The sequence below is a fragment of the Leopardus geoffroyi genome, chromosome E3 (assembly GCF_018350155.1).
Source record: "Leopardus geoffroyi isolate Oge1 chromosome E3, O.geoffroyi_Oge1_pat1.0, whole genome shotgun sequence".
Lineage (NCBI taxonomy): Eukaryota > Metazoa > Chordata > Mammalia > Carnivora > Felidae > Leopardus > Leopardus geoffroyi.
In genome coordinates, this window is record NC_059340.1 from 15,140,282 (window position 1) to 15,154,227 (window position 13,946).

At 40.1% G+C, this 13,946-nt stretch overlaps 1 protein-coding gene across 4 annotated transcripts in view; it reads right to left on the reverse strand.

Annotated features, from left to right (window-relative positions):
* LOC123589606 (S-adenosyl-L-methionine-dependent tRNA 4-demethylwyosine synthase TYW1) overlaps nucleotides 1–13,946 on the reverse strand; it is a 215,797-nt gene that overhangs the window by 13,066 nt on the left and 188,785 nt on the right. For all 4 annotated transcript variants that reach the window (XM_045461945.1, XM_045461946.1, XM_045461944.1 and 1 more), the window contains exon 15: nucleotides 12,503–12,670. In XM_045461945.1, the coding sequence (XP_045317901.1) occupies nucleotides 12,503–12,670 (168 nt within the window). The remainder of the gene's footprint in view (nucleotides 1–12,502; nucleotides 12,671–13,946) is intronic.

Here is a 13,946-nt window from a genome sequence, read left to right on the forward strand (position 1 = left end):
CACCAAAAAAAGCCCTGGACCACACTGCTGAATTCTATTAAACTTTAAAAGAACTAATATCAATCTTTCTCAAACTTTTCCAAAAACTGAAGAAGAGGGAATATTTTCTAACTCAGACTATGAGGCCTGCCTGCTAAAGCCAGATAAAGATATTACCAAAAAAAAAAAAACCCAAAAAAATCCACAAAGCACCAATATCCCTTATGAACAATGATGCAAAAATCCTCAACAGTATAATATCAAAGCAAATTCAGAAGCATGTTAAAAGGATCCTACACCAGTGGCACCTGGGTGGCTCAGTCGGTTAAGCGTCTGACTCTGGATTTCAGCTCAGATCATGATCTCACAGTTTGTGGGTTCGAGCCTCGTGTCAGGCTCTGTGCTGACAGCTCAGAGACTGGAGCCTGCTTTGGATTCTGTGTCTCCCTCTCTCCCTGCCCCTCCCCTACTCCTGCTCTGTCTCTCTCTCTGTCAAAAATAAATAAACATTAGAACAAAAAACAATCAAGAAAAAAAAAAAAAAAACAAGGGACATATGGGACGCTTGGGTGGCTCAGTCAGTTAAACGTCCAACTTTGGCTGGGTCATGATCTCACAGCTTGTGAGTTCGAGCCCCGCGTCGCGTTCTGTGCTGACAGCTCAGAGCTTGGAGCCTGCTTCAGATTCTGTGTCTCCCTCTCTCTCTACCCCTCCCCCCCTACTCCATGCTCTGTCTGCCTCTCTCAAAAATAAATAAACATTAATAAACAGTAAAAAATTAAAAAACAACTGTAAACATCAGATTAAGTGGTGAAAGACTGAAAGCTTTTCCTCTACTATCACTTAACAAGACAAGGATGCCTACTTTCATCACTTCCATTTATCATACTACTGGCAGTTCTAGCCAGAGCAACTGGGCAAGAAAAAGAAGTAAAAGACATCCAAGTAAGGAAGGAGAAGTAAAATTATCTCCGTTTGCAGACGATATGATCTTATATGTAGGTGTGCCTTTTCTTGAGAATTTGGCACTTGAGACTGAACCAAGTGGTGGGAGATGCTTAAGCTAAGTTGGGGTTACAGCCACCATATCAGGGGATATGAAAAATAAAGAAGCAAAAGAAGCCAAGGGAAAAGGAGGGAGGAAAGGAAAAAGAGAAGGAGCTGGTCAGAAAGGCTGACAGACGGGTAGATAGGAGTAGTGGCTTAACAGCTACTTGTTCCAGAAAGATTCACTAGTGAATTCAATCAAACGTTTAAGAAATGACACCAATACTCCCTATCTATTCCAGAAAATAGAGGCAGAGAAAACACTTCTTAACTCATTCTAAGAGACCAGCATTGCCCTAATACCACAATGAGATAAAGACTTTACAAAAAAGGAAAACTACAAAACAGTAACTGTGATGAACATATATGTAAAAAAATCAATGAAATATTAGTAAGTCAAATCCAACAATGTATTAAAAAAATTATACACCACAACCAATAATACCAATAAAACCATGGATTTATTCCAGGTATGGCAAGGCTGATTCAACATTTGAAAATCAATTAATGTAATACATCACGTCAACAAGCTAAAGAAGAGAAATGAAACTGATCATATCATTAATTGCAGAGAAAGTATTTGACAAAAATCCAAACCATTTATGATTAAAAACTCTCAGCAAACTAGAAATAGAGGGAAATGTCTTCAACCTGATACATACTTACCAAAAACCTACAGTAAACATCATATTTAAGTGAGAGACCAGTTGCTTTCCCACTAAAATCAGAATCTAAGCAAGAATGTCCCCTTTTACCATTTCTATTCAACATCATATAGAAGCACTAGCCAATACAATAAGATTGAAAATGGAAATAAAAGATATACAGATTGGGAAGAAAGAGATGTATAGATGATGTGATTAGGAATCGATGTAGAAAAAAACAAAGAATTAACATTAACAAAACACCCTCCTGACTAATACGTGATTACGGCATGACTGCGCTATATGAGGTAATACATAAAAACTAGCTGCTTTCTCATATACCAACAATGAACAAGTGGAATTTGAAATTAAAAACACAGTACCATGCTCATTAGCATCAAAAAATGAAACACTTGGGGCGCCTGGGTGGCTCAGTTGGTTGGGCTTCTGACTTCGGCTCAGGTCATGATCTTGCGGTTTGTGAGTTTCAGCCCCGCGTCGGGCTCTGTGTTGACGGCTCGGAGACTGGAGCCTGCTTCAGATTCTGTGTCTCCCTCTCTCTCTGTCCCTCCCCTATTCATGCTCTGTCTCTCTCTGTCTCAAAAATAGATAAAACATTTTTTAAAAAATTTTAAAAACATGAAACACTTATGTATAAGTCTAATGAAATATGTACAGGATCTATATGCAGGAAATAAAACCTGAAAAAAGTCATGGGAGATCTAAATAAGAGATATTTCATGTTCATGGATTGGAAGACTGAATATTGTCAATTTTTCCTAGCTTAATCTGTAGATTCAACTCGCTCCCAAACAAAACCCTAGTAGGCTAGTTTATAGGTATTAACAAATGGATTCTAAAGTTTTTATGGAAAGGCAAAAGACTTAGAATAGCCAACCCAAGAAGCCAGTTGGCATGCTGGAGGACTGACATCACCCAATTTCAAGACTTACAATAAAGCTAACAGAAGTCACGATTGCACAGCATTGGTGAAAGAATGGACATATAGATCGATGTAACAATATACAGGCCAGAAATAGACACACACAAACGTAGTCTACTGATCTTTGAAAAAGGAGGAAGGGCAATTAAATGGAGAAAGAATAATCTTTCCAACAAATGGTACTTCAACAACTTGACATCTGCATACAAAACAAACAACAAAATATCGATATAAATCTCACAGTTTTCGAGACAGATCTTAGACCCAAACATAAAATATAAAACTACAAAATTTCTAGAAGATAACATAGGATGAAATCCAGCATCACCCATGAAAGAAAAAGTTGATAAGCCAGATTTTATTAATTAAAAATGTTTGCTCTGAGAAAGGCACAGTTAAGAGAATGAAAAGTCACAGACCGGAAGAAAATATTTGCAAAACCCATCTGGTAAATGGAAAGTATCGAAAATATGTAAAGAATTCTTAAAACTCAACAATAAGAAAATAACCAACCTAACTAAAACATGAGGAAAAGATCTGAACAGACACCTTGCTAAAGAAAATGTACGGATTGCAAATAAGCCTACTTAAAGATGTTCATCTTTTTATGACATCACACGTCATGTGGTTTTCAAACCTATACAACTTTATAGCACAAATACTGACCCTTAAAGTATGAAAATTTAAAAAAAATCATTTAGGAGGTCAGGGGGTCCCAGGAAGAGGTGCAGACCGTGTGTGAGAATCTAACTCTGCTACAAATGTATGAAATAACTTCACTGAAGTGGAGAAAGAGGAAAAGGCGCTGACCTAAGTAATTCTGGAAACGAGTGGAGCCTCTAAGACTAGAGGCAAAAGGAACTACAAACAAGCACTGTATTCTTGGGTTAAATGTTCTGATACTGCTACACATGTACGTTGGAAGTAAACAATTAAGTAAACAGATGACGGCTATTAGGCGCTAGGTTTCTCACTGTTAGAGGAGGAGTTTTCAAATTAGTAAGGAGAGGAGCCTACAGTGAGTTATGTTAGCAATGGATTAAAGTTTGAGACATCAGTATGTTTAGCTTCATCTAGATACAAATGGTCACAGGTATTTACAGACATGTGTATGTATGAAGGCTAGAATATATATACAATATCTTTGCTTTGTTACACCTTTTAGAGAGCCTAAAAGAAGAAACAACACCCTAGTCAACAACAAGCACACCTTCACCCAGATCTTGGTTTCTAACACCATTCTTCAATAAAAGGAACCAGGGCTCCTAAAGAAATGACTGATTCTAGGACTGGAGCAAGAAAAATACAAGATGAGCTTGGAGTATCTTGTAGTGCCAGAAAGTAAGGAAGTGCTCAAAACAAAAACAAATAAAACCTCCGACCCTGAAGGGGGGTATGTTAAAAGAGCAAAAGAGGCAACTGGAAGAGATCGTAGCGGCCAGAGCTAGAACAATTTGAGCAACAAAGGAAATAGAGTACAACTGGATTATAACCCAAAGTATAAACTGAATACTATAAATCCATACTGTTATAAAAAAAATGATTGAATACATTAATAAATGGGAAGAAGAGACAAACCTATTTATGTAGATATCTCACCCTCAAGGATGTGAAGCCTAACTCTCACTCCTTACATATGAGCTATAGATAGTGACTTCTTTCCAAAGAGTAATGTACAGAAACGGGGAGGGGAAGAGTAAATTAACAGTGGAGAAAGCTGACAAACACTACCTCGACTTGCTGACCAAGGTCAACATCACTAGTTGGAAATCTAAATAAACTATGGACTTTAGCTAATAATGTAGCAATTTTGGTTCATTAATTGTAACCTATATACTATACCAATGAAAGATGTTAATAACAGGGAAACTCTAGGGTACAGAGGAAATCTTTATACTATCTTATCAAGTTTGCTGTAAATCCCAATCTGTAGGTACTAAGGCATAAAGTCTACTTTAAAAAAAAAAAAAAAGGAAGAAATTACATTTTAAAACAATGATCTGTGGATTTCTGGAAGCTGTACATGTGATCTACTACTTGGTTTCCACTGGCGGTGATCCGCTATAATAGGACATCACCAACATGCAGGGAGGAAGGACTTCAGTGTTTCTGAACTAAAACCATCAGCAGAGTGTATTGGGTTCATCATGGTCTCATTAGTTTGCAAACTGACAGGTCCAAGGTTACATCTGAGCTGCTAATGGAAAACACAGAGGCAGAAGGGGGACTGTATCTCCTTGTCCCAGCTGCTTCGTCCAAAGCACACAGGCAGGTCCACCTTCCTCGAGTAGACTGTTTCCAGTGGGCAGCTGTACTTCTCTTTGTCCCTCAAGCTCAGCTTTAGAACCAAAACATGCTGACTTAACTTGAGTTTGTTTGTCTTTCCTTGGTTCAAAGTCAAAGAAACTCACTGAACTTTCTACTCCCACTCACTAAAGAAACCGCCTCTTGGGGAGCCTGGGTGGCTCAGTCGGTTGAGCGTCCGACTTCAGCTCAGGTCACAATCTCACGGTTCGTGAGTTCGAGCCCCGTGTCAGGCTCTGGGCTGATGGCTCAGAGCCTGGAGCCTGCTTCCGATTCTGTGTCTCCCTCTCTCTCTGTCCCTCCCCCATTCATGCTCTGTCTCTGTCTCAAAAATAAATAAACATAAAAAAAAAAAAAAAAAAAAAAAGAAACCGCCTCTTATCAAGAGCAGAAACACCTTTATCAAGAGTCTAAACAACACCTCTAAATGACAGAACTGTTCAGACAGCTGGGTGGCTCAGTCAGTTGAGCAGCTTTTTTTTTTTTTTTTTAATGTTTATTTATTTTTTAGAGAGAGAGAGAAGGACAGAATGAGTGAGGGGAGGGGCAAAAGATATGAAGCGGGCTCTGCGGCAATAGCAGAAAGCCCAATGTGGGGCTCAAACTCACAAACCAAAAAAGATCATGACATGAGCTGAGGCTGGAGACTCAACCGACTGAGCCACCCAGGTGCCCAAAGCAGCGGACTTGATTTTGGCTCAGGCCATGATCTGATTTTGGCTAAGGTCATGATCTCATGATTCATCCCACATTGGCTCCCTGCAGAGAGAGATTCTTGGGATTCCCTCCTCTCTCTCTGTGCCTCCCTCCACTCGCACACTCTCTTTCAAAATAAATAAATGGACTGTTAAAAAAAAAAAAAACCAACAAAAAACTGTTCTACAGAGATTAAAAAAAATAATAACCCACTAACAACTATGAAATGCTTTGTATGTGGAATAGCATATGGCAATAACAAGAGCATATGGCAATAACAAGGGCATTTGTACTGCAAATGACCACAGAGTATTCTGAGTATGGATAGGGTAATGCAGATTATAATGGATTCTCCAGAGGCTGTTTGATGCTGTGAAAATTTTACAAGTTAATGCATAATCTTTAAAGGTCACCTAAATGTAAATATTCAACCAATGCTTAGAATCTCTCTAGAATTTTTTTTTCTTTTAAAGAATTCACCTTACATCTTGGGTTATGTGGTATCCCGGATCAGAGAATTCAAAATTTTTGAAAAGGATAAAGAAAGAAATGCCACAATGGAGGGATTTTCAATGCTGCACTTTATGGCAATGTTCTTTTTTCTGCTAGCCAACTTTACTAGAATCAGAAAAGTACAATCTAGTAGATAGGAGAGACTTTCCAAAAGCATGGATTGGCATCAGATTCCTGCTACAGAAAAACAGAAGAAATGGTGAATAGGAAAACAACTGGATTTAACAACTAGCAGGTCACTGATGACCTATAAAATAGCAAACTCAGTTGAGTATTTATTTGTTGAATAAAGGAATGAATGAATGAATAAATAATAAGGAAGAAGGTAGAGATACAGCAAAATGAGCAAGGACGATTCAGCAACCGCTCTCGGAACGTACAACTGTGAAAAAGGGAAGGAGACGAAAGTGAAGAGGCTGTTAGTTCACTAAACAAACACCAAGAATCTACTATGCATCAGCTCCTCTAGGAAGTGCTAGAGATGACAGTCCTTGTGTTCCAGGAACCCACAACTCCTTAGGAAGGCAGCCTTACCTATGTGCATATAGATCTGAGAGAAGTGACCCCCAAGGAGGTTTGTTTTACAGTTTTAAGGAGAATTCAGCAGGTGAACTGAGATGGGGCAGGGTGGTGAATGCATTTCTGGCAGAAGAGGTAGGTATCTTGGGCAAACACAGAGGAAAGAATCATGGCAGTATCTTGTAAAGGGGTAGGGCAGGGGGCGGCCTGAAATAAAGCCAAAAAGGCCCTAATTGTGAAAGCCATCATGATTCAAATAAAATATCTAGGTTTTTCTTTTGCATGCACTGTGAGATAAAAACATGGCAGGGAAACAATGAGCTTGGGGGTGGCAGGATAAACAATGAGGTTGTTAAATGGCCAATACCCACTCTGTTATTTATGAACTCAATGATTTGTTTTATGGATTTGTCTACTCTTTAGGTTTTGTTTTGTCTTCTTCTGTTTCTTTCCTCTGTTTGGTTTTTGGTTATATCTCTGTTTTTAGTACCCTTAAAAAGGCATCCATCTGTAAACTGCTAGCCTACTTCGTTTTTGTTTTTTTTTTTTTAATTTTTTTTTTCAACGTTTATTTATTTTTGGGACAGAGAGAGACAGAGCATGAACAGGGGAGGGGCAGAGGGAGAGGGAGACACAGAATCGGAAACAGTCTCCAGGCTCCGAGCCATCAGCCCAGAGCCTGACACGGGGCTTGAACTCACGGACCGCGAGATCGTGACCTGGCTGAAGTCGGACGCTTAACCGACTGCGCCACCCAGGCGCCCCAATGCTAGCCTACTTCTTAAATGGGACCTGATAGGCTCTGATTAGGATCAGGCAAAGATGTTCTCACAGAAGTTTCAGGAAAATCTTTCCAGTAACACTGCAGGGGCAGCCCTGTAACCATACTGGGTGACACTTAATAAACATAAATAAAACATAATAAAACATAATAAACATAAATAAAGAAAATCAGTTTATGTGGAAATAATCTACTGATGACACAGTGTGCGAAGTGGACTGGCATGCTGGTCACTGAGGAGATACAATACCAAAAACTGTAAATGTCAAAACTGTGTGACCATAGACTTCTGATGCTAGACAAAATGGAGGAAATGCACATCTTCGTATTTCTCCCACTATACAGCTAAAATCCCTCAATAGTATATGTAAAGCAAACGTAAGAAGGCTTTGAAGGTAGAGGTAAGAAGGCAGACTGGCTAGGGACCTTGGACCCAAGGAACAACACAGTGATACATTCCCTGGGTTTCATTTTTGGCTCTTCTATCCTTCTGGGTGCGGAAGCCCAGAAGCCTGGTTGAAGCCTGCAATCCAGAAACACCAGCGGGCATAAACAATAAAAAAAACAATCTTACAGCGCCAAAAAAATCTCCTTTTCTTGGCCAAAGGACCAGGAAAAGAGCAGCCTAGCAAGACACAAAACTTTTAGATAATAACCAACCTAGGCCACGAGAAAAATGCCTCATTCTCCCCCCAGTCAGTCAGCACCGAGTGGGGACCCCAGACTTCTACATTTGCCCAGCCATGGTGAGCCATAACCTCCCTCCTCACTGCTGGGGAGCTGTCAGAGAAGGTGGAGCAGAGGATCCAGCAACCCCAACCCCTCTCTGTGGTCTCAGTGGAGACCCTGCAGGGAGCACTGACCTCCGCCTGTGGCAGCAAGGTGCCTCTCCCCACCCACGTCAGAGTGGGGACAGAGGAAGCTTAGCAGAGAGCCAAGACTTTTGCCACTGCCTAGGGGCAAGGAGGCCATGTCCATTCCATACCATCCCTGGGGAGCAGCAATGAGGTGGTCCTCCTTTCCTAAATCAGAATGGTATCAGAGGCTATTGAGGAGAAACCCTGAACTTACACCCCCAAATCAGCCACAACAAAGCTCCCCTCCCTCAACAGGTCAATGAAGGCTCAGTGGTGAGCCTGAATGTCTCAGTAATAAGGCGACACCCACCCACAATACACCTAGGATGAAAGCGAGTTCTGCATTTAATGCCTGACCACTCTCCTCTCTCCTTTTATACCCTTTGTTTCAGACCCTCACCATTTTACCTCTGACTGTTGGGACTATTACAGCAGTTTACAAAAAAAAATTTTGTAATGTTTATTTATTTTTGAGAGAGAGAGAAAGAGTGTGAACGGAGGAGGGGCAGAGAGAGAGGGAGAGACACAGAATCTGAAGCAGGCTCCAGGCTCTGTCAGCAGGGCTTGAACTCAGGAATGGCAAGATCATGACCTGAGCCAAAGTCAGACGCTTAATCGACTGAGCCACCCAGGCACCCACTATTATAGCAGTTTTTAACTGAACTGGTTTCTCTTAAAGTCTTACACTTCATCCCCTGAAATACTGCCAAAGAAATTTTTTTGAAACTCAAATCTGATTGTGTCACTTCTATTTAAAACCCTTCAGTGCCTACCCATGCTGTACAAAAAACAGCACAATTAGGATGTAATTCAGTGCCATCAATGCTCTTGCCCCTGGTGAATCACCCCCCTTCCATTCCCTTCAATCCTTCTCTTGACCTCCGGCCACACCAAACTATTTATTCTCCCAATGTGCCAGGCCTCTGCACTTCTCCGTGGACCTTTTCTTAGGCTGTTTTCTGCTTAAATGTCGTTTCTACCTGGGCTGTTACTGAACATCCAGTCAAACAGCAACTCCTCTGTGAAGCCTTTCCTGATGGTACCATATATTCCCAACTATGCCTCCTTGGGCTCAATTCTACTCTTCCATCTTGCTCTGATAAAACTTTGGGGTATGTGTTTGTTTTGATAGTTACCTCTTTTTCTGTTAGACCATTCTGAAAGGCAGGAACTATTTTTTTTTTAACTCATCTTTGTATTCTTTGTACCCAGCACAGTGCCTGACACACCCTGGGTACACAACAAACATGAAATAATGAAGGTCAATCTCAGACTGTCTCCTTATGTTGGCTTGTACCTTGTAGGCTTTGTCTGTTATTGCATTTATCATACTAAAATTTCAGTTGTTTGGTCCCTTCTGAGAACTTCCTGTGCATATGGGCAGGATCATAAAAAGAAACCAGAAGGATGAAAATGGCAGATTATCTGAAAACAAGCAACAGACCAACAGCTGACTTTATCAATGGAATTTAAAAGACAAGAGATTATATTGTGTTGAAAGACAACAAATGTCAACCTAGAATTTTATACCCAGCTAAAATATACATTTCCAGACAAACAAGAGCAGAATTTTCCATCAGCAGATGCCCACTAAAATAAATTTTTAAGAAAGTATTTTTTGGGCAGAAAGAACACAATCCTGTATGGAGAGTCAAAAATGAAGAAAGGAAAAGAGTGCAAAACAGTGTTAAAGATGCAGGTAAATCTAAATGAACAGTGACTACATACAGCAGTAACAATATTCTCCTTACACATATTTATAATTCATGGACAGAACAATAATAGCATGTGAGTTGGGAAGGGAAAAATGGAGGTTAATAAGGTATTCTAAGGTCCTTGCATTGCAGTTAGAGGGCAAAAGTATTCTTTAACATTATACTTTGATTAGTCAAGGATCATAAAGTCACTTCTAGTACAACCACTAAAAAAAAAGAAAACAGTAAATAATTCCAAAGTAACACCTACTGTGTCTGAGAAAATAAAGGAAGTGCAGAGAGAGAGGGAAGTGCAATTTAAAAGGCGTCTGGAGAGGTAGACAGCCTGACCATGCAGGGCCCTAGGGTCACATTAAGGACTTTGATTTTCATGCTAAAAGCAACGGGAGGTCACTGAGGCATCTCAATGGAGTTAGAAAGAACTCTGCCACCAGAGTCAGGATTATTTCCAGAGCACTGCCTCTTTAATCAAATATTTTTTTTTAAATGTTATTTATTTATTTTGAGAGAGGGAGAGCGCATGCGTGCATGAGTGTGCGTGCATCAGTGGGGGAGGGGCAGAGACAGAGAGGGAGGCTGAGGATCCCAAGCTGGCTCCATGCTGCCAGCACAAAGCCTGACACAGGGCTCAATCCCACAAGCCGTGAGATCATGACTTGAGCCAAAATCAAGAGTCAGATGCTCAACCTACTGAGCCACCCAGGCGACCCTCAAATAATTTTTTTAAAGGCACTATCTTACCTGAAAAGGTTAACAGTGAATGAAAAACTAGAAAATAAAATTAGGTTTTTGGCTTTAATTTTTAAGATTTGCTTTGTAAGTTAATTAGCTTTGTAGCTATCATTAACATTTCAAATACCAGGTGGCCTTTATTTCTTTGTTCCCTAATGTCCCAGAACATATTCTTCTGTCTAAACATCTGACAGACCACAAGTCAGCTACATACAATCTAACTGCAACCAAAGCATGAGAGCCTTTTAACCTCATGGTTATTGAGACTACAGGATGTGATATTTTAATTGAGCAAATCTCATATTATTAAATGTCATTAACTTGAGAAGCTGTTCAGGAAGTCATTTAGGTTTTTGGGGAGAATATACTGAGTCTTTCATGTTCAAATTGACCCTGACTTTACTTGCATAAAAAGAACTTATGTAAGAAAAAGTAGCCCACCCTTAACCTTTATTATCATCTTGGTATTAATCTATCTTTATTGTGATATAATCCACAGACCATAATATTCAGCCTTTAAAGTGTACAATTGAGTGACTTTTGGATTAGTCTCAAAGATGGGCAACCAACACCACACTATAATTCTAGAGTATTTCATCATCTCCCAAAGAAATTCCATACCTATTAGCAGTCACTTCCTAGTCTGCTCTTCTCCCAGCACCTGGCAACCACCAACCTACTTTCCATCTCTATGGATTTATCTAGTCTGGATATTTCATACAATCATACAATATGTGCCCTGTTGTGTCTGGGTTTGTTTTTTTTTTCCCCACCTAGAATAATGTTTTCAGGGTTCATCCATGTCGACTTTTGTTTTGAAGATTATTTATTTTGAGAGAGAGAAAGTGTGAATGGGGGAGGGCAGAGAGAGAGGGAGAGAGAGAGAATCCCAAGCAGGCTCCACACTAACAGTACACAGCCTGGTGCAGGTCTGGAACCCATAAGCCGTGAGATCATGACCTGAGCTAAAGTCAGATATTTAACTGGCTGAGCCACTTAGGCGCCCCATGTCCACTTAAAAAAAAAAGTATTTATTAATGGAGAATTTGAACAGAAAACTAGGTAGAGAAGTATAACAAACCTCTATGTGCTCATCATCCAGCCAGGACAACAGTCATCTTATCCACACACCCACGTAATTTCACCTCATGTTATTTTAAATCAACCCCAGATGCCACATTATTTCTGTACAAATACTTCTGTAAGGACATGTTGTGATAGCTACTCCAACAATGGCCTTCTGATTAGCAGATTTTCCTTCTTATTTTAATGGCCTACCTTTACCAAGAGCTGAATTTTTCCTTTGCTGGACATTCTTAAGAAATATGCGAGATCTGGGTACTTATTCTGTCTAGTAAAAGTGCTAAAAGGGAAAAATGGAAACCAAAACTCCAGAAAAATTTCTCCAGAGGCTGAGATTCAAAGTGATATAAAATTTGATAAATACTTCAATATTTCTTCTGGAAGTCATATGGGGGTTGTCCACTATTTCAGCTTTCTCTTGTCATTCTGAGGAAGGATTAGAGGTTATGACAAGGGTGTTTTTTGCTTTTCTTTTTCAGCATGCACCAACTGCAAACCAGGAGGCCCTTCAAGTGCCTAGCTGAGGGCTAAGAACGAAACAAGAATACGTGAGCCCAATGGACTGGAGGGCCTTCTTAATGTCTATTTCAGGAAAGGTAGCAAACAAGCAGATATCCACTATAATAAAGACAGGAGAAAATAAAGAGAAGAAAGAAGAAGAAAAGAAGGCATAGTTGAGCTATTCTTACCCTTGTGTGAGCTATCAGGAGGCAGTTGGAATGTTCATGTTCACAAGCAATTTCATAGTTGGGGATGAGAGCCACCAACTCGCGGACAAAGTGTACCACCTCCTCGTGCCAGGGCACGTTGGCCATGGTGAGACTGCTTGCTGAACTCTCTCCACAGTAGGTGACACCCTGGGGAAGCAAGACAACAGAGACAATTACGGGCCTAATTTAAATGAAATCAACTAAGAGTTTCAGAGCCAGAAAGGCTTCTAGAGGGAATCTACCCCATCCCACCCAATCCAATCCAATTCAATCCAAAAGTGAAGAAAGTAACAGTGAATTAGAGATGATAAAATCTGCTCAGGAGCTCCCAGGCAGATGGCCTTCCCACCCTGTGACGGAGGGTGCTTGGGTACTGTGCTCAGTGCTGTCACAATCCATGCTGTCTAGGCACAACAATGTATTTGAACCAACAACGTATCTTTTCATTCAGATTTCTTGGTGCACTGTAAGAGGTTAATGCTCAAGGGATTATAAATCTCATACACTAATAATGGAGGCATGGTTGGCACAAAAATTCACCGAACAGTTTATTCACTGGGAAAATAAGATGAGCCCCCATTTCCCAATACAACTTAGCTTTGATAAAGGTTGATAAGATTCTTCTGCAAAGGGCCAGCTAGGGATCCCTTTGAAAGTATTCTTTAAGGAGATTACTTTCTGTACATGGATATGTATAAACACAGAATTGTGCCAAACAGGAAATACATTTGTGGCTATACATGTATACCTTTCACACACTTACATGCATATACATGCATCTCGCCTCTACAGAAATTTCTGAGTTGTACAAATGCGGTAAGGTAAATTGGCTTCTAATGCTTTAGAACACTACCTGACAGCCCACACTTATAGGACCCCAAAGTTTCATAATTAAGTTCTCTATTTGGTTAAGTTACATAATGATAAATTTTCTGATAATAAGGGATATCTTAATTTTGCAGGCTCTTTAAATACTCCAGAATTAAACTTTCTGGACAAGTGTTTTGAATATTCTAGACATGCTGCTACTAAGGAGGGAATAACTAAAATAAAAAGACATGCACTCACACACTCTGTCTCACTCACACAGACGCAGACAGACAGACAGACACACACACAAAGACACACACATACAGAGTAGAGGGGATGGGATACCACTGAATGAAAAACCCATGGATGAGCAAACACTCAGGGCTGGGAACCGGCTGAAGACTCAGATGAACTCTGCAAAATGATCTACTCCAGATGACTACTCAAAAAGATTCCCGTTATGCTAAACCGTGACCTTTGCTGAACATAAACTAGAGGCAACCCAGCTCAGTTGTAACAATCCAGAGCATCATCTCTATCAGCCCAGTGATTTTAGAAAATTCATTAAACCAAGTTTGAGTTTTAGGTGATTAAAAAAAAAAAGCAACTACTA